The 17,931-nt window shown below is 37.1% G+C and overlaps 3 protein-coding genes across 3 annotated transcripts; 1 reads left to right on the plus strand and 2 right to left on the minus strand.

The window, feature by feature from the left end:
• Positions 1–452: 452 nt before the first annotated feature.
• cnih1 (cornichon family member 1) lies at positions 453–5,001 on the minus strand. The gene is made up of 5 exons (XM_079473540.1): positions 4,840–5,001; positions 4,057–4,125; positions 2,231–2,343; positions 1,650–1,793; positions 453–1,534 (listed from the first exon to the last, which is right to left on the minus strand). Exons 1-5 carry the CDS (start codon positions 4,918–4,920, stop codon positions 1,507–1,509), a joined length of 435 nt encoding a protein of 144 aa, XP_079329666.1. The 5' UTR covers positions 4,921–5,001; the 3' UTR covers positions 453–1,506.
• Positions 5,002–7,464: 2,463 nt separating this feature from the next.
• Positions 7,465–11,341, minus strand: gmfb (glia maturation factor, beta). Its single transcript, XM_079473541.1, has 7 exons — positions 11,173–11,341; positions 10,236–10,332; positions 10,081–10,130; positions 9,949–9,998; positions 9,742–9,824; positions 9,565–9,638; positions 7,465–9,262 (listed from the first exon to the last, which is right to left on the minus strand). The coding sequence occupies exons 1-7, from the start codon at positions 11,173–11,175 to the stop codon at positions 9,191–9,193; spliced, it is 429 nt and encodes a 142-aa protein (XP_079329667.1). The 5' UTR covers positions 11,176–11,341; the 3' UTR covers positions 7,465–9,190.
• On the plus strand, positions 10,626–17,589 carry lgals3a (lectin, galactoside binding soluble 3a). The gene is made up of 7 exons (XM_079473535.1): positions 10,626–10,900; positions 12,707–12,770; positions 13,047–13,064; positions 13,799–14,587; positions 16,627–16,715; positions 16,800–16,956; positions 17,039–17,589. The coding sequence occupies exons 1-7, from the start codon at positions 10,854–10,856 to the stop codon at positions 17,192–17,194; spliced, it is 1,320 nt and encodes a 439-aa protein (XP_079329661.1). The 5' UTR covers positions 10,626–10,853; the 3' UTR covers positions 17,195–17,589.
• Positions 17,590–17,931: the final 342 nt, after the last annotated feature.

Here is a 17,931-nt window from a genome sequence, read left to right on the forward strand (position 1 = left end):
ATCGGAATCATTAATACATTTTATTATTAAAGGAAATAGATTCTTCAGCAAGGTAGAGCAGAATTATACTGGTCAAAATAACTTACACCATTCTTTGTCTAACAGTTATTTATCTTAAAGCTTTTCAGACTCTACCGCTTGACTTCTCTAAAATATCAAAATGCACAATACAAACCAGACTGAAAGAAACAGACTTAATGCAAACAAAATGCTGAATAAAAGGATTTAATTTTATCGAGCAATGCGTTTAAATGTTATTTAATCAGTACTTTCCAAACTTTTGGCGTATTTGATATGCTATGAGAGTAAACCAACGACTCCGTTACTATTTTGCTAGGTTATTTAAGCCAAATGGAACAGTTGCGTAATATAGAGAGAAAACTGGAATCAGCAGTCACTAGAAAGATCAGAAATATCATTGGTACTATGAGGCATGAGCGTGTCATGACAGATCTGTCTGAGGGGACTTTATTAGGAACTTAACAGCAACATTACAAGCAAAAGTCACAAAAATTACTACTGTCCTTGCAAGACTCTAAAACACTCAAATGCACATAACAGTTTGGAATTACATAAATTAATAAGCAGAAAAAGGGAAAATCAAAACAGTACTTATCTAAATGTTGTTTTAATGGTCTAATTTGGTGATTGGGAACAACAGCACTGACTGTCAACTGTGAATTTGTTTACATAAGAGCTGCTCTGAATGCAGGTAAACTGGAGAAACGTATCTTATTTGTCTAATTACTGATGGGCTTAGAAAAAGCATCTTGGCACACAGAGATCATGCCCACAATAAACCAACATATTCTACTACAGAGTGCCCAACCTCATCTCTGCAATGTTGCAAACAACACAATAACTGAAGTAAACAAAACACAATGAGAAAACATTGATTTCACTTAAAAATACAAAATCCACACAAAAGAAATACATTTAAAAGCACACACAGAAAAGCCATCCACACACTGAAAGCATCAGAATCATTAGAAACCAACATGGCTGTAACACTGAAATTGAAAAATGCATCATGAACCGCCTAATCTGAAGGACAAATTAAAGAACCGACCAAGCAATGAGGCAGTCATATATTCAAGATAAAATAATTCTGAAGTCTGTAAAAATGCTACCATCAAGATCTTTATTTTGTCCCACAGTTTGAACACACAAAATATCTGCACAAAGCGTTTTCGTTTGTAAGCCCTTGTGCACAATTTACTCCGTGTAAACTGACTCATAAGCTGATGCTATCAGTGTGTAGCGCTTTGGCATTGGTGCGGCGTGTATACATATATATAGTGTCTAAACAGATTGATAATTATGTGTGGCGATTCCGGAGTTATCCTGAATTGTTCTTGGCTGATGAGTAAATAAAGTCAATGTTAATTTGAAACAGCCGTGCATAACTGTGAGAGTTGGCCTACTCCAAATTCAGCTCCATTTGAGTTTTAAAATCAGAGCATCCCAAACTCCTCTACACACACATCCAAAACAGCTGAATCTAGATTAGGAGCTCACCAAAACGTAGATCATACTACAATAGAGAAACAAAAAAAACATTAAGCACAGCTGCATGATATCAGATTTAATATTTTATAGCAAAAGAGAAACATTTTACATGCCTAAAAACCATAAAGCTCTGTACGTACCCATAAAGGTAGTAGAAGAATGAAAGGAGGTAGAATGCAAGTTTGCACCAGCCCTCCTTCTGACAGTACGCCAGAATATCTGCATTCATTATAGTTGTAGGGTCATACAATCCAGGTCCACTCATCACAGGGCGACTCGTATACCTGCACACACACACATTTGCTAATGAACGTTGAACAAGAATACTCACTTGTTAACTATTGAGACTTTCACTCTAGTTTATGTATTTGTTGAGGTGTATCGGCAAATACGTCAACGTATAATACGTCAACGTATTTGGCACTCCTCTTGATGTTTGAATGTATACAAAAGGACATATTCTTACATACTATAGTGGACCAGAATAATTACTTAATTTCAATAAATATGTTTGCAGACCTGCCTGTTTGTCATTTCTTAAGGGATATTGCCAACAAATTGCGGAATCATTAATCTATTCATTGAAGTTAAACATCACAGACACTGCAGATACAAGTATATTGTATATTCTGTAAATAATATATTGTGATAAACTGTAAATATATACATTTATGAACAAGCATTTTTCTGTCATTGGTTTAAGGTTCAAGGCCTCACCCACCTCCAAACGTGATAGGCCAGCAGGGGCATGTTGAGTCCAAGCGTCAGCCATTCTGCCGCGCACAGGAACATCACACAGAAGAACACATGGATGAGGTACTCCGGCAAGACGAGCTGAGAAACCCAAACAATACACGGTCAGAATACAACCCACATTCAACGATCCGCCTCAGGGTTCATCTGCACCAGAATCCTGTACCCACATTTACCCATAATAAATGTCTCATACCTTTAGAAACACTATTTACTAAATCAACTAATCTGATTCTCTCCATGCATGTAAACTGACTCATTAATACATACAACTACGATGCAATTGTAATTTAAAGACAATGGGAACATAAGCATTGATAAAACATTTCAAACCATCCCCACATAGTCCATGAGCTTGGACCTTGGGAAACTCTCTAGCCAATCACCTTCTAACATGGTTTTAAATTAAGCTAACTTTAAGCTAAGTTAAGTTAAATGCAATATACTAAATGTACACTACTGGGCAAATCTGGTCATTTGCAAAATGGTGCAAAAAAAACACCCAAGACCAACAGTCAAAAGTGTAGGAACAGAGGAGGGATCGTGTTTTTACAGGATAAAATGCCAGGCAGAATAAGAACAGCAGCCATGCTGAGGGAGGGAGTGGCTACAAGGAACCCAGGCTGATCCCCCATGCCTGATCATAACCGGCAAATGAAGGCCATGCAAAGTAATAGACTGTGATAAGAATGTGCGTGTTGCATGGTAGAGTTTTTGCTTTTTGTCCAACACAAACACATGAAAAAACTGTAAAGGATGAATATGAAGAAAATCAACAAGAGAAATGGTCTTAACTCAGTAGAATTAAGCATTTTCTTGAATGTGCGGTATTCAGACACACCCAGAAAGTAGCCGGTATTAAAGGGTAATATACTTTTACTCAGCCTTAAATCAATGTGCAGAAAAGATCAAATGCACAGTGCTGCTGTACCCAATCGGTTTTCCCATCCCAGCCGTCTTCATTAACCTCATGACACAAGTGCTCTTATGAAAGAGCTTTTCTCTGCATGTCATGATTAGTGTTTTACAGCAGTGCCAATAAAAATACCCTTAAATAAACATCATAAATGAAGTCAGTCGCTCTGGGTAAAGAGCATACTGAAGGGGGGAGACAGAACGACACATGCATGTTCTGAGCATTTGCAAGTCTTTTCAGTTAACACATTTTCCTGCAAACCACACACACCTGTGAAGATTACATCTGTCTCCCCCCAGACACCCAAATAACAGAATTAAACCGATCAAGAACGATAAGCGTTTTATTCGTTTAACAGCTGTGGCGGTGTTTTGTAAGTAAAATTATTATACAATTACTATTATTGCTGCAGTATACCATTCTAAACACTTTTAGCTACTTTCCCCAAAAAACACTCCAAAACGCCAACCTCTCCGTTCGTGTTGTGTCGAGGTGAATGCCTTGAATTCATTTACCCTAGATGCTTACTTTCAACAAGGGTTAGTTAACTGAAAAGACATTTGTAAACACTCCACTCGTGCACACAGAGACTGTTGCTGATCTGAAGCTGAATTCTGGTACCAACCTTCAGCGCAAGCCTGACCCTTTTTATTTTTTTCACACTGTCAACTGTCTTTGAACCAATCAGAGGAAAAAGTAAATCAAATAAAAAGACAAAATGCAAATCAGAAAGTCGAACGAAAAAAGTGTTAGTGTTGGAAAGCAACATTCACTGCAGATGATTTCATAGATTAGCAGAACTGTGTTGTGATAGAAGAGAGAAAAATCAGGAGTCCGCATGCAGTCACCAGCCATCTCGCTCCGATGTTCTCACTTACCGGGTTTAATGTGTTGCATTGGTCTATAGGATTCTTATAGTCAGTCTTCAGCTCATCAAATGCGATAATCTGAAATGAAAACATAAAATGAGCGCAGAACTAAACAAACCAATATCAATTCTACATGATCACATTTGAATTGATGTTACACGATATCCTCTTGGGAAGGAAAATGGTCTGAATGTTTTGCCATTGAGTCAAAGAAATGTGATACTTTTCTTTCTTTATTCCTGAAATGTAGGTTAACGGTACAGGCCACAGTAAAGCAGTCTAAACTAAACCCCATTGTTGTGGTGTCAGCATGTGACTCTAAACATTCGAGCTCGGTGTAATGCGAATGTCGCAAGGCCCAAAACACCAGAGCCAAACCCATTCATCCCAGACTGTTTACTGAACCGTTTTCAGATATTCATTAGCCCCGTACCGCTGTCGTTTTAAACAGCACGTTTGATTAATAACACTTATTGCAATACGTAATATCTTAACGGTATCTGCGTCTTTGGTCAATAGCGAACTGTTACATCGTAACACACTAATACATAAAACAAGTATATACATATAACGTGAATTAAATCTGGTTACGTGTCTAGTTAACTTGTTTAAATACGTAGAACCGCCCTTAGAGCTAAAAACGCAAAAGCGGTGATGATAATAATGGTCGTCGCCAGATCACGGTCCTGTCATTCATTCGCGTTCGCCTCGCGCTCCGCGTATTTTCAAATAATGTCACTGCGCGCTCACAACCCCATCGTATCTGTTCAGATTTGCAATCACATCACTTACGTGCCAAATAGCGAAGAAAATAAGAGCCGCCGTCAGCAGTAGCGCCAACATATAACAGAAGGCCGCGAATGTGAACGCCATTTTTCGCTCATGTGGAATTATCAGACCGACGACGGTGACGTAGAGACAGCTGTGCGTCACGTGACGGAAAAATGTCACGTGATATTTAAAGCTCGCGAGAGCGTCGATAATAAATAGAATAAAATAATTGAATTGAAATTAATAGAGCTTTTATTTCTTAAAAATAAATTAAACCAACCTAAGATGGTTTGCGAATCTTAGACTGTGTCAAACTAGATATGCGATTATTGTGTGTGTGTGAAAGAGAGCGAGAGAGAGAGAGAGAGAGAGAGAGAGAGAGAGAGAGGCATTGTTGGCTGTTTTATAGGGAGTCTGGACACTTTTCAGCTGATCAGACTTGGATACCATTCCGGCATTTAAATGGCGCAGTAATAGCTCAATGTTGCCACATTTAAACAATGTCCCTGTATAGGAGAGTATAAAGAAATAGGTTCATCCAAAATCCATCTGGCTAACTGAGCATATAAGGCACTGCCCGGATTATCCTGTTGTTATATCCAAAATTGTTATAGATCTGCATTTGTTAAAGGGATACTTCAACCGAGAATGAGATTTATGTCATCATTTAATCAACTTCGAGTTGTTTCAAATCTGTAGAAATGGATTTGTTCTGATGAACACAGAGAAAGATATTTGGAAGAATGCTTATAACCAAACAGATCTTGCCCCCCCCTCTCCCCCATTGACTCTCATAGTAAGAAAAATAAATAAAATTGTTCTATTGAACACAAAAGAAGATATTTTATAGAATGTAGGACAGCAGTTCTATGCACTTTTGACTACCACTGTATTTTTCACTGTATTGGGGGGAAAAATCTGTCAGTTTATAAGCATTCTTTCAAATATCTTTCTCTGTGTTCATCAGAACAAAGACAATTTTACAGATTTAGAACAACACGTTTGTGAGATAATTATGACAGAATTTTCCTTTTTGGGTGAAGTATCCCTTTAAGTAAGTAAACATAAAACATAGTGACATAATAAACAAATAGACAAAAACTTTGCAAGTACACAATTTGTTTGTGATGACATACAGCATAAAAGCTGAACTCATGGTAACCCTTGCATTTTCCTATATATTATTTGTCAATATTAATATTAAATTATTTGAAATATATTTGAAAATATATAGAATAATACATTGTTTATATATATAAATATTACAATAAATCGAATAATACATAAAGTATTGAAACTTCATATATTAAAAAATATATGAACTTTGTTCTGACATATGGAAATATTTAATATATTGCATTATATTTTTCATTATATTCCCGTATATTATGTTGTAATGGAAATACAAACTTTCATTTTACATCATATATGTAAAGGAAATTTGTAAATCAAAGCTCATTCATTTTCTGTTTAATGCAGATTACATGTTTTTTTGTAAGAAGACAACAACAAATTGTTATATTTTTAAAACGTTTTGAATGTTTTGGACCGTTCAACCAATCAGCAACCAATTAAAATTGTATGAACGATCCTTAACCTAAAACTGTATTAAAAGAAGAAATTCACCTGTTTCCTTTAAAGTGTTGTTCAGTTTGCTGCTCAAGTGCTGCTAAAAGTAAACAGTCAGCAGATGCATGCTAAATCTTTGACCACATTACTGCTGAACATGCATCCGGTCATGATGATGGTTCAAGCTGGTCGAGAAACAAAATTTATCCAAAAACACTCTTAGTCGGGGCTAAAATCTAAAGAGTTAGGATTCTTAAATCTCATGTCTTCCTGTTCTTTAGCAAACTGAAACAGAATATTTCTGGAATCTTTCTTAACAGGTTACTCCCATCTGCATGATACCATATATTGTTTATTCATGTAGTCTGCTTTATTGTGAGTTGTGTCTACGTTCTTCTTGGATGATATTGACTGGATGTAATCTCCACTGCCTCGCAAGGCTATCTCCACAACTCACAAAAATCCAAACACAAATGGTCACTGTGTACTGGTTTTGGGGACCCAAGGTCATCAGCGCTGGAATGCAAAACATTACTGTATGCAGAAACTGAGAACAAAGAAAAACCGAAAGCCAAAACAATCCCCTTTTCCCCCGATGAGACAGCATAACAAAAGCACCATTAATGTAGTGTTACAGTGACAGGAAACATTTCTGATTAGGTCTACCTCATACGTATTAAGAATAAATTAAAAGGAAAACCTTAACCCTTTATTTTTGTAAGAGATATTTCATAGACTCCTGCTGCCAAGTGTGCTGCATGTGATTTATGTTGTTATTATTAGTGGAGAAATTAAGAAGCAAATTTTGTCCCTTAGTTTGTACTTGTAACTTTTTTAGATGCATATGCCACAAGGTAACATAAACATGATTAAAACGTTTTTATGTGTATTACAAATGGATTTACATTTCTGTTTTTAGAATTTCTTTCTCTCGAGCTCATCAACACACACACAAGTATGTGTAAATAGGACAGGTATAAAACAGGTTTCCTGAAACGCCCTGCCCTCAGTTTGTACTTCCAACAATGATGATGGGGTGTATATATTGTACGGAATGCATCCTTCCCTACTCAAAATCATGATCAAAATACATCATTATATTTTATTAACTGGCGTAAAAGAAATTAAATGAAGGTAAAAAGGTAAGATATAATAGTCAATCAACATCACTCCAGTCAAGCACAATCACATTTTACATTTAGCAGACGCTTTTATCCAAAGCTACTTACAAAGAATTCAAGGAGCAATAAGCGATATGTCATACAGCGATAATACAATAGGTGCTAATACAAAGTAACTAGTTTCAACAAAAGCTAGACCACTGTTGAGAGAAAGAAAATTTTTAAAAGAAGAAAACTCTTCTATATTTATTCAAAACAGCAGACAAATGTATGTAATTGAGACACATATCGAAAGGTTAAACAAGACAGATATCGAGTTATAAATGATCAGGAAAGGCATATAATTCAGTCATTTAAAACCTCCACAACAGCTTGTAGTGAAAAAACTTACATTAAACACATACACAGTTCACTACTGTATGGGGTATATCATGGGATGTCCACATCATATAAACCACCAGTCAGCCATCAGTTTAATAGGAACGGCACTAAAAACATGTGTTATGGGTTCTACAGATGTACAGAAACAAAGCACAACTGAGCCTGACCCACTTTAAATCTCACAGAATTATGAGTTCTGCAGATTACTTATCAAAACCACATCTTTTTCTCCAACTGTTGAGATTTTCTGAAGATGTAAACATTTAGGCAGTTTTCCAGTGTTTACATTTTTGTCAACCGAAAGATTGTTTTTATATAAATATGGAAACAGTGACGTTGCATAAACTCAAGAATAGTAAAACTGGCTTTACTTCAGCATTTAACTGGGCAATGAGAAAGAGAGAGTCATTTAAGAGAACAAACAGACATTTTCATTATGGGCTGTGGCAAGATCTCCGCTAAATGTACACATTTCCAAAGAAGTGGGATAGTTGAGTTTTCTGCTCTGCTTGAGGGCGTAAGGGTGACCAACATCTTTCCCAAAAACAATGCATAAAAAATAGTACCAGAACTTGCACCCAATTAACTTCACAATAACAGACATTACAAAGTTATGTTTAGTGGTGATTTGTTCGTCAAGCTGCGAGCACAGATTATAAAAGGCAACACAATTATTGTGACGCTCAAGACAACAGGCCATAAAAGGTGATCAAACCCTCTCCCAAAACTATCGATAAGACACAAGACCCTTTCACTTCCCGCTACTCATCGCAAAACAATATTTATGCTAGGTCAAGAACTCCAAATTACAGGAAGAACACTACATTATAAAGGAAGAAAACACATCTCTCTACTTATATTAGAGCTTTAAATGAAGACGTGTGGTTTTGTAAAAACATACTACATAGCTGACATGAGAATGTTGCCCAACTATGATGGCAGTAGGAATTGGCCACCTTCACAGGGTGGTACATATTTAACTAGTCAACGAGAGTGGAATGGTTCCAAAAATCTAAGGCCTAGTCCACAGAGTTTTTCCTTCCTCTTTTAATAAAACCCTGCATACATATGAAAACAGATTAACACAGTTTTAGAAAAAGCAATTTATACTCTCTTTGCTTTTGCACACTGAAATTCTGTCATCTTAAAATAAATTGTACAGACGGGTTTAGAGTTTGGGCAGAAGCATTCAAACATACACAAACGGACAGTATCAGATGGACTATGGTATCTCTCCTGCTGGAGGTGATGGTCCCTTTAGGTCACTCTTTAAACATCTAGGTAAGCTTGTTCGGGTCTTCTTAACGGAAGAAGCCTAGTTTCTCTCTGAGCCATTCCTCGGTCAGATCCTCAGTGTTCCTGATCTCAAAAACCTGAGAAAACAAAAAATTATGATTAAAATGATATTAAACATTCTTGCTGTGACTGTTATTTACTTGGCAGAGCCAATGTTGCCATGCTGAAACAGATGTTTAAAGACCTTTGGGAAATAAACTCAAAATGATTGGTGTTATTTTTGTACATTAACCCGTTATACAGTAGGAGAAAGTATTACTATAAAACTATTAAACTGGGCACTTTGCATGTGTGAATATAATATAACACAGCCTTGAATGAACAGTTTCTCTAATTATTGACCCTCACAAACACTGGACATGTGATTGGTGCAACTCACCTTGGTCAACTGAACCGTCTGCACAAGTTTGTTTTTGCTTCCAGCATACATCATCTGCTGCTCAGGTTTGCATCCTGGGAAATCAAGTAGAATGTTTTGTGTTGCATGTTGAGATTTTTTCTTCATAAAAATGAATGCTCTCGAAGGGATTTTTAAATGTATGTATTGTTTTTTTACCAACAGGACTGGAGAAAATGAAACACAGGGGGTAAGACACTCTTCCATCATCATGTTCGTACTTATAGCTGTAGACTACAAATGTATCACAGGTTAAGGACTCTTGAGAAACAGACTTTATATGAACACACAGCAGATATATTTATGTTGAAGGGACATTGGTACATTGTCTAAAAAGTCCCACATGTAATGTGACTTTAAGGATATCTCGGCTGTCTTTCAGGTAGCTCATTCTTCAGATCTTCAGGGGAAATATCCTACAAGCAGAAAACAAACTCTGCATTACCAAAAAGCCATACAAACTAATGGTTCTGTATAACCATTCCAAGTGGTTGTTACCTCATGCTCCTCATCCAGAATCACCAGCTGTTTGTCTTTATCAATTTTCACTGTAACCAAAGAAAAAATATATATTAGCATATAACCCTCTCATTCAATAAGAGTGAAAGCATATGGAAAAGGACTGAGAAAGTTGCATTTTCAATTACACTTACTGATAATAGCAGCATTGTTGGTTTCCTTCCTGAAGCGGAAATCCTTCAACTTTTTCACAAGATCTTCGTCCACCTCACACACAACTAAAGACTCACTCTGAATAGAAACAGACAAACACACACGTCTCTGAACTTAAAACTCCCAATTAATCCCTATTTAATGTCATCTCCATAATAAAAAGTAACCAAAGGGCAGAAATTAAAACAATGTATTCACGATTGTTCTCAAGAATTTAATTATGCTGCTTTGCACATCTTTGCACTTATGTCCAGTGTAACTGAAACACAACATAGGGTGGATTATTTATTTTAAACAAAAAGATTATGATCAATCCAAACTCATGAACCGTGACAACCAGCGCAGGTCATCACATCTCGTGTCATTATCACGAGAAGCATCGCGTTGTTTTGCAGCCGATGTGGACAAACGTGTTTGGACGAGTCTTGGCCAGTGAATGCAGTCACTTATTTCAACCTATGACTTCCGTATGATTTCATGACATACAATTAAAGAATCGCCTCCTGACGTGCCACTTAAAGAAACACAGTCTATCAGCAGATTTTCCAACGCTTCCTTGAAATACTAATGTTTGATCCCGCTCGTGGCCGCAACAGGAAATGAGAATTCCACCGCAGCCGCCGGAATTCCATCATATCACAGTTATGTAAGCCAAGATTATCTCATTAAAATAATAAATAGTATTTAGTGAACTTTATTAAGTAGGAGAGGGTTTGAATGCACGCACTGATATGCAGCTCATCACAAAGCTCTGGGTGGAACTGCAACAGGGCTCAGAAAAAAACAACCCCTCTAACATACACACATATAACAGATCTCTATTCGGAGATGCCCCGGTGTTATCAGTACTATCACGCTTTCTTCAGACAGCGAGACCATGGGGACGTTTTTATGAATCCAAGCTAGTTTTCTACTCACCATTTTACCTGAAGCACGGACGGCACGAGCTCAGCAGTGCAGCAATTCTACCGTGCCGCGTCTCGTGACGCTCGATCGACCAATCAGAGCACTGGAACCCGCCGGGATTTGCATGACAGACTGTTCCAAGATCAGTTGGACGAGCTCGGTCTGATCCCAGAACAGCAGAACACTATGGCATGCCGAATTGGGTTTTAATCATTCTCAGGATATACATTCTTGATATCAAGAATGGAATTTATACTAGTAAGATTTGTATTTTTGATATCAGTAATATTATTGAATTAATATTATTATCACTAGTAAAAATTTGAATTATTGATATCAACAGTCATCACTCGCAGAAATGTGTATTCTTGATATGAAAAATGTAATTTAAACTAGAACAAAACATAATTCTTGATATCTGTTATTGCATTTTTACTGGTTAAATATCACAATAGACTGCCATTCAAATTCAATTTCAGATATCAATAATTAATTTCTTACATGTTAAGAATTTTATTTCAGATATCAGAACTGCAATTCTTACTAGTAAAATCCCTTATTTTTTATATCAACAATTAACTTGTTACTAGTAAAAATGTGAACTCCTGATATCAAGAATTCAATTTTCACTAGTTGAAATGCTCATATCAGGAAATAGATTTCATATATCAATAAATCTGAGAGTAATTGTAGATATCTAAAATGGCTTTCTTACTAGTAACAATCACATTAATGATACCAGAAATTAATATAGTCACTAGTGAAAATGTAATTATTGATATAAAAATTGTGTATTTCTACAAGTAATAATTCAATTGTTGATATCAAGAATATACATTATCACAGGTAACCACACAATTATTGATATAGAAGATTGTTTTTTACTAATAAGAATTGCATTTGTGATATCTGAAATAAGATTTTTGACATGTAAGAAATTAATTATTGATATCTGAAATTGAATTTGAATGGCAGTCTATTGTGATATTTAACTAGTAAAAATGCAATTACAGATATCAAGAATTATAATTTGTACTAGTAAAAATTAAATTGTTATCAAAAATGTAAATCTTGAAAATGATTCAAAGCTATTTCGGCTTGCCATAGAACACTGCGAATGGGCTATATTATTGGTTAACTCAAATTGATGCTCACGGAAAGAACTATAGCAACACATTTCCACGGATCCGTCAGCCACTAGCTCTTAGAAAACTGGAAATGTTTAGTAATCAAACAGCTGTGAGTATGGGATTCCTTGTTGATTTATTTTAAGCGAGTAGAAAACGCTCGTCACAGTAACCCCGCGCGTGCGCAAAGGCTCCGGCCTAGCCCTCGGATGACACGCCCATTTGGCGTACGTAGAGCTCGTATCTGATCTCTAAGCACAGTAGATAGTTCATTACGCCTGATTACAAGGCACAATGTCATCTCCATACTATTTAGTGCTCGCGTTGTTTTAAAGAACACCATTGAAAACACTCCGCGCTCTAGCTATCACATCACTTCCTGTAAAGAGTTTAGTAATTTGACTTTCGGATCTGTTCAGGCGACGGGATCTGGTACCGTTCAGAAGCCCGAATCTCTGGACCGCAGGCCCTGATCCAGTTAAGGTACTGCTGCCAATTATAATTCTTATATTCTTAGAATATCCGTGGCGTGTGTATCGTTGCTGGTCCAGCCCTAACACGCATTCATGTGTGTGAGATGGTGCCTGATTTAATAAGTATTCAAATCCAGTTTAATATCTTTCAAATATAGTGTTTTAACGTTAAGCCTATGTGCGAATATGTTGATGCGATTAGTTTACCATGAATACTTCTGAGTGTACTGGAATTATGACAGAACTTGATATTATTATTAAATACCACTGTTTATTTATTCTACAGATCATGGCAGACTTTTCGGTAAGTGTATTCTGTATTTCCTTTTGTCATTGGAATGAGGAACTTTGTCCATTTATGTGTATTACCAGATTTTGACCTGTACACTTCCAAAAGTTTTATTCCTAACAGTTTATTTGATACTGTATTACACACACTGCACATACAGTGCGGTCTTAAATATATGAGACCACATGCTCGATTCTCATTATGTGATGTCATTTTAATTTAATACAATTTTGTTTTAATGTTGATGAATTTCACAATTTATGAAATTTCATGAATATTCAGTTATTATTTGGTTTACAATTTTGCTTTAATGAAATTGTCTGTACAAACACTAACTATCCATGTAATGCATGTTAAATGTTCTCTCATATATCGATTTGGATAAAATATAAACGTATAAATGTAGAAGTAAAGCCAGCTTAGTTTGGGAATGTTCCAAAAGCATCTTGGAAGCATCAGTTTATTTCCATAGAAGCAAAGAGGCCCCTTTTGTACAAACACGTAACACAGTCAATGTCACAAATTTCTTATATTTGATAACCACCTAAAAATAATGCAAAATATTTGTACACATCTTCCAACATTTCGTTGTTACACAATTCCGAAAACTTTATATTTTAAATACAAACTCCATGTTTTTAATGTGGTCTTAGATTTTGCTTTACTGAGATAATTATGTAGTCAGATCTCCAAAATAACTTTCAGCATGTCTTGTTTATTGAAACTATTACTGCGGTTTATTTCTGTAGCTTGCTGATGCTATCCCGGATGATGTTTCTGGTGCAGCATCTAAAACCAGCCACAACAATCCGTCAGCTCCTGGGAATGGGGCTCAGCCACCTACCAATCCCGGCTGGCCTGGTGCAGCCCCTGGTGGCCCTCAGTTCCCATCCTCAGGAGGCACTGCCCACCCATCAGCCCCTTCTGGCTTTCCCCCGACTGGGCCATCTGCTCCTGGCCCCTTTCCACCTGGCCCAGGAGCCCCAGCCCAGTACCCTGGAGCCCAGTACCCTGGAGCCCAGTACCCGGGAGCCCCGGCCCAGTACCCTGGAGCCCAGTACCCTGGAGCGCCGACCCAGTACCCTGGAGCCCCAGCTGCCCCAGCTGGATACCCTCCAGGTCCGGGTGTACCTGGACAGTTCCCCTCAAACCCTGGAGCTCCTGGACAGTTTCCTTCCAACCCTGGAGCTCCAGGACAGTTCCCTTCCATGCCAGGTCAGTTCCAACCAGGTGGGGCACCCATGCCATACCCTGTTCCAGGACAGTTTCCCTCCACACCAGGAGCGCCACAGGGCCCGTACCCAAATGTGCCTTATCCGCAAGGTCCTGCTGGGCCTAGCATGTATGGTCCAGGGGCTCCTGGTGGCTTTCCCCCTGATGGAGGCCCAGGATATGCTGGAGGAGTGTTTCCCCCAGTCCCCCCAGGGTCCTGGGGTCCAGCTGCAGGGGGCTTCCCACCTCAGCCTGGCCCGCCAGGAGGCTACGGTCCAGGGCCCATGGGACAATATGGTGGACCTGCAGCTCCAGGTGGAATGCTGGTGAGCTCTTTGCATGCTTTGTATCTCTTTAAACATGATGAATCTGCTATAATCTGCTGGAGTTAATATCATCCGAATATTGGTGAGATTAGGGTTGCTTTCAGGGTTGTAGGGCTTTCTCCTAGGGTCTGGGATGCTGATTAACATTTTTTGCGCTTGTGGTCTCTTACTGTTTTGTACCCCTGGGTCAGGTCTTAATGTACATAGAAAGGTTTTCTCAAAAGCTCCTCCTTTTGTCTTTCAGCCACCATATAGACCACCATATTTTTGAGCACAAAGAACAGCTCATCAAATCACAGGATGAGGACAGCACTGCAGCCATCACAAAGACCCCAGTTAACATCCAATCAGAGCACAGAGTTCTGTACATATGACACATATCATATGCAACACTATATGTTCTTATCATCTTTTCCAACAAATGCACACATTTTATGTAGCCAAGCTTCTTATTTACATCACAGTGCACACACATTTATCATATCTATTATATTATTGACAAATCATTTTTTAAATTATATATTTCTTGAACAGGAGGACAATAAATAATGCACTTTGTGTTTATTCTATTAAACAGATGATGATTGTCATTAAAGTGGTTTTATGTGCTCAGTTTATTGTTTGTCAATGTCAGCTTTTGCCCCAAAAAAGCTGGTTTTAATATAACATCTAATTTAAAGAAATAATAGACTTTCATTTAAAAAAGAAAGTGATTTGTGTTTTAGGATGTGTTTTACGGCAGATGGGGGGGGGTCAATGAGATAAATACTTAATAAGAACCCAACGCTATGTAAGGACTTTGTAATAATTTAAAAGTTTAGGGTTGTTTTGGATGATGACCCAAAAAAACGTATTTGTAGTTATATGAATATTCATGATTTAAAGCTCTCTCATCAAAGTTCTTGAATAACAAGTTATGTGCATGAAAAGTATGTTTGTTTGTGTTTTATCTTGTATTTATACACTGAAGGCAAAGTGAGTCAATGGGTGGGGTTTGGAATCAGGGAATGGCACTTTATGAGGTTTGTCACACTGTTGCCATAGTGAAGTTGTTTATAAGCTGTGTCATGAGTTAGTTAATTTTGGCAGCTTGTCAAATGATGCTTATAGTTGGATTGTAAGGAAGAAAGCGGGTAATATAAAGTCCTATTTGTGAGGGCACATGCTGGATTTTTCTTTGTGGTTCAGTCCAAAGGCTTTAATGATGTCAGCAGTATCTCTTATAAAAGTCGTTTTTCCAGGTGTGGAAAAACTAGTTTCAGTTTGTATAGTTGTTTGTTTTGTAATTTATAGTCAAGTCTCTGTTGAAGTCTCAGGTAAATGTTTGCAGGACTGCTTAAAATGAAGACGCATTCATGTTCTTTGCCCAATATGGAAAAGAGAGAGATGGAACTTTATGACGAAAATGGAAGACATCATGGGAAAAGTGACTACCAGTCAATGAATTCTGTCTTTTAACTTTGTGTAAAACCACCTTGCTCTTAGTGTAAAAAGCTCAGTTCAACATCAAGATACAATAAAAGATTCATTCAGATATTTAGATCTAAAAATGTAAAGAAATTGGTATAAAACGTGAAAGGGATCTTAACAATTGTATTCATTTAATAAAATTTTTGAATATTTTGTGATATACTTTATTTAAATATTGGCTTATAAATATCCGATATTTATATACTACATTTATAGAATTGGTTTTAAAGTTACAAGTATTATGAATTATTAATTTGCATTCTTACACATCGCTAGCATCCTTTTTACACTCTGCACCGCCATATATTGTGATTTTTAACTTTGTCATAAATTATTATCTCCCTTTATGTTTGTCACTAGGATTTGGAAATATATAACCAAAAAATATAAAAAAAGTACTTGGCAACATAACTTTGAATTATTTAAAAGGTTCATACTTTTTCCATTTCCTCAAAAACAGTGAATTTGGACAAACAGGGACAGTGATGATATGTGGACTTTTTTGCTGTTATATCTGACAGGCAACACAAGAATTGTGTAATATACGTGTGTGTGTGCTTCTGTTTTAGCCAGTGCCCTACGATCTTCCGCTGCATGCAGGGATAATGCCACACCTCGTGATTACTATAGTGGGTGAGCCAATACCAGGAGGAGACGGGTATAATTCACACACTTTCCACAAAAAATGGTTGAATAGGGCCTAAAACGCATATGTTTAAAATTTTCTCTTGTCTTTGATCAGGTTCAATGTAGATTTTATGAGGGGCAGTGACGTGGTTTTTCATTTTAACCCTCGTTTCCATGAACACACCATTGTGCGGAACTCACTCCTTGGGGGCTGCTGGGGTCCTGAGGAGAGGGAGGGAGGCTTTCCCTTTGTCCAAGGCAGACAGTTTGAGGTACGACTTTCTGACTTTTCTCTACCTCTGTGATGACATTTTAAGAATTTTTTACTGTTGTGTGTTTGTACTGTACATGCAGCTAAAAATCCTAGTAGAGACGGATGGGTTTAAGGTGGCCGTGGACGGCGTTCATCTGCTGGAGTACGAGCACAGAACTGGTGGAATGGAGGATGTCACTCGTCTTCACATTGGGGGAGACATCACCCTTTTCAGTGTGGCCCCGAGCATGATCTAACACAAACAGGCCTAAGTGTGATTTGACAACGTGTGGGATATACCAAAAGTCATGGTTGCTTGAAAATAGTTCTCTGACAAAAGTGGACAAAAAGTAATCAGAAATTTAGAAGTTATTAACACCCCTGTACATACATACAGTATATATGCACAGAAATATTCATCAAGTGCATATAACATCTCAGTATTAAAAGGGTAGACAACCAAAGTCTGTGATTAAATGAGTTCAGGAAACAGCGGACCAGAGCTGTGACACTGCTGAATTCTAAATGGCTGAAGTATTTCTTTATTTGGGATAAATATTTGAAAATGTTTATTTTGAATAAAATCTTGTTATTATAATGATTGTAATAATGAAGTCAATTATGGTGTCAGAATAAATGCTGTAATACCCCTAAGAAAATGTCCTTGTCTGTTCTGCCTAATTCTAATTTAGCACTATTCTTATATTACACATCAAAGTGTGTTCTCTGCTAGTACAGTCCTAAGACTACTTTCTGCATTACTTTACATATTACCATATTACCCCTTTTGTGCAATATTTACTATTTCTAAAATATCGAACTCAACAATTTTCTATTACTCAACAAATTCCTGCCATACAGTCTTACATACTTAAATCTATATGTACTTCATCTATGAATTATAGATGTAGTATAATTGTGAAAATTCAGTGTTTGAAAATGCATTGGGAAAATACCTTATCGTTCATATTTTTATCAACCAATTGAAAATAAT

Source organism: Barbatula barbatula (genome assembly GCF_947034865.1).
Source record: "Barbatula barbatula genome assembly, chromosome: 14".
In the NCBI taxonomy this organism is placed as follows: domain Eukaryota; kingdom Metazoa; phylum Chordata; class Actinopteri; order Cypriniformes; family Nemacheilidae; genus Barbatula; species Barbatula barbatula.

What these genes read in the sequence shown, in the direction of transcription:
- cnih1 (XM_079473540.1), bottom strand. Translation starts at nt 4,920, where the DNA reads ATGGCGTTCACATTCGCGGCCTTCTGTTATATGTTGGCGCTACTGCTG. An exon ending in AATGCAACACATTAAACCCG is followed by an intron (nt 2,344 to 4,056) that starts GTAAGTGAGAAC and finishes TGGGTTTCTCAG; the next exon opens with CTCGTCTTGCCGGAGTACCT. An exon ending in CTGGCCTATCACGTTTGGAG is followed by an intron (nt 1,794 to 2,230) that starts GTGGGTGAGGCC and finishes GTGTGTGTGCAG; the next exon opens with GTATACGAGTCGCCCTGTGA.
- gmfb (XM_079473541.1), bottom strand. An exon ending in CTACCTGAAAGACAGCCGAG is followed by an intron (nt 9,825 to 9,948) that starts ATATCCTTAAAG and finishes AACCTGTGATAC; the next exon opens with ATTTGTAGTCTACAGCTATA. An exon ending in AGACGGTTCAGTTGACCAAG is followed by an intron (nt 9,263 to 9,564) that starts GTGAGTTGCACC and finishes TTGTTTTCTCAG; the next exon opens with GTTTTTGAGATCAGGAACAC.
- lgals3a (XM_079473535.1), top strand. Translation starts at nt 10,854, where the DNA reads ATGAGAATTCCACCGCAGCCGCCGGAATTCCATCATATCACAGTTAT. An exon ending in CAGCTCCAGGTGGAATGCTG is followed by an intron (nt 14,588 to 16,626) that starts GTGAGCTCTTTG and finishes CTTCTGTTTTAG; the next exon opens with CCAGTGCCCTACGATCTTCC. An exon ending in CCAATACCAGGAGGAGACGG is followed by an intron (nt 16,716 to 16,799) that starts GTATAATTCACA and finishes GTCTTTGATCAG; the next exon opens with GTTCAATGTAGATTTTATGA.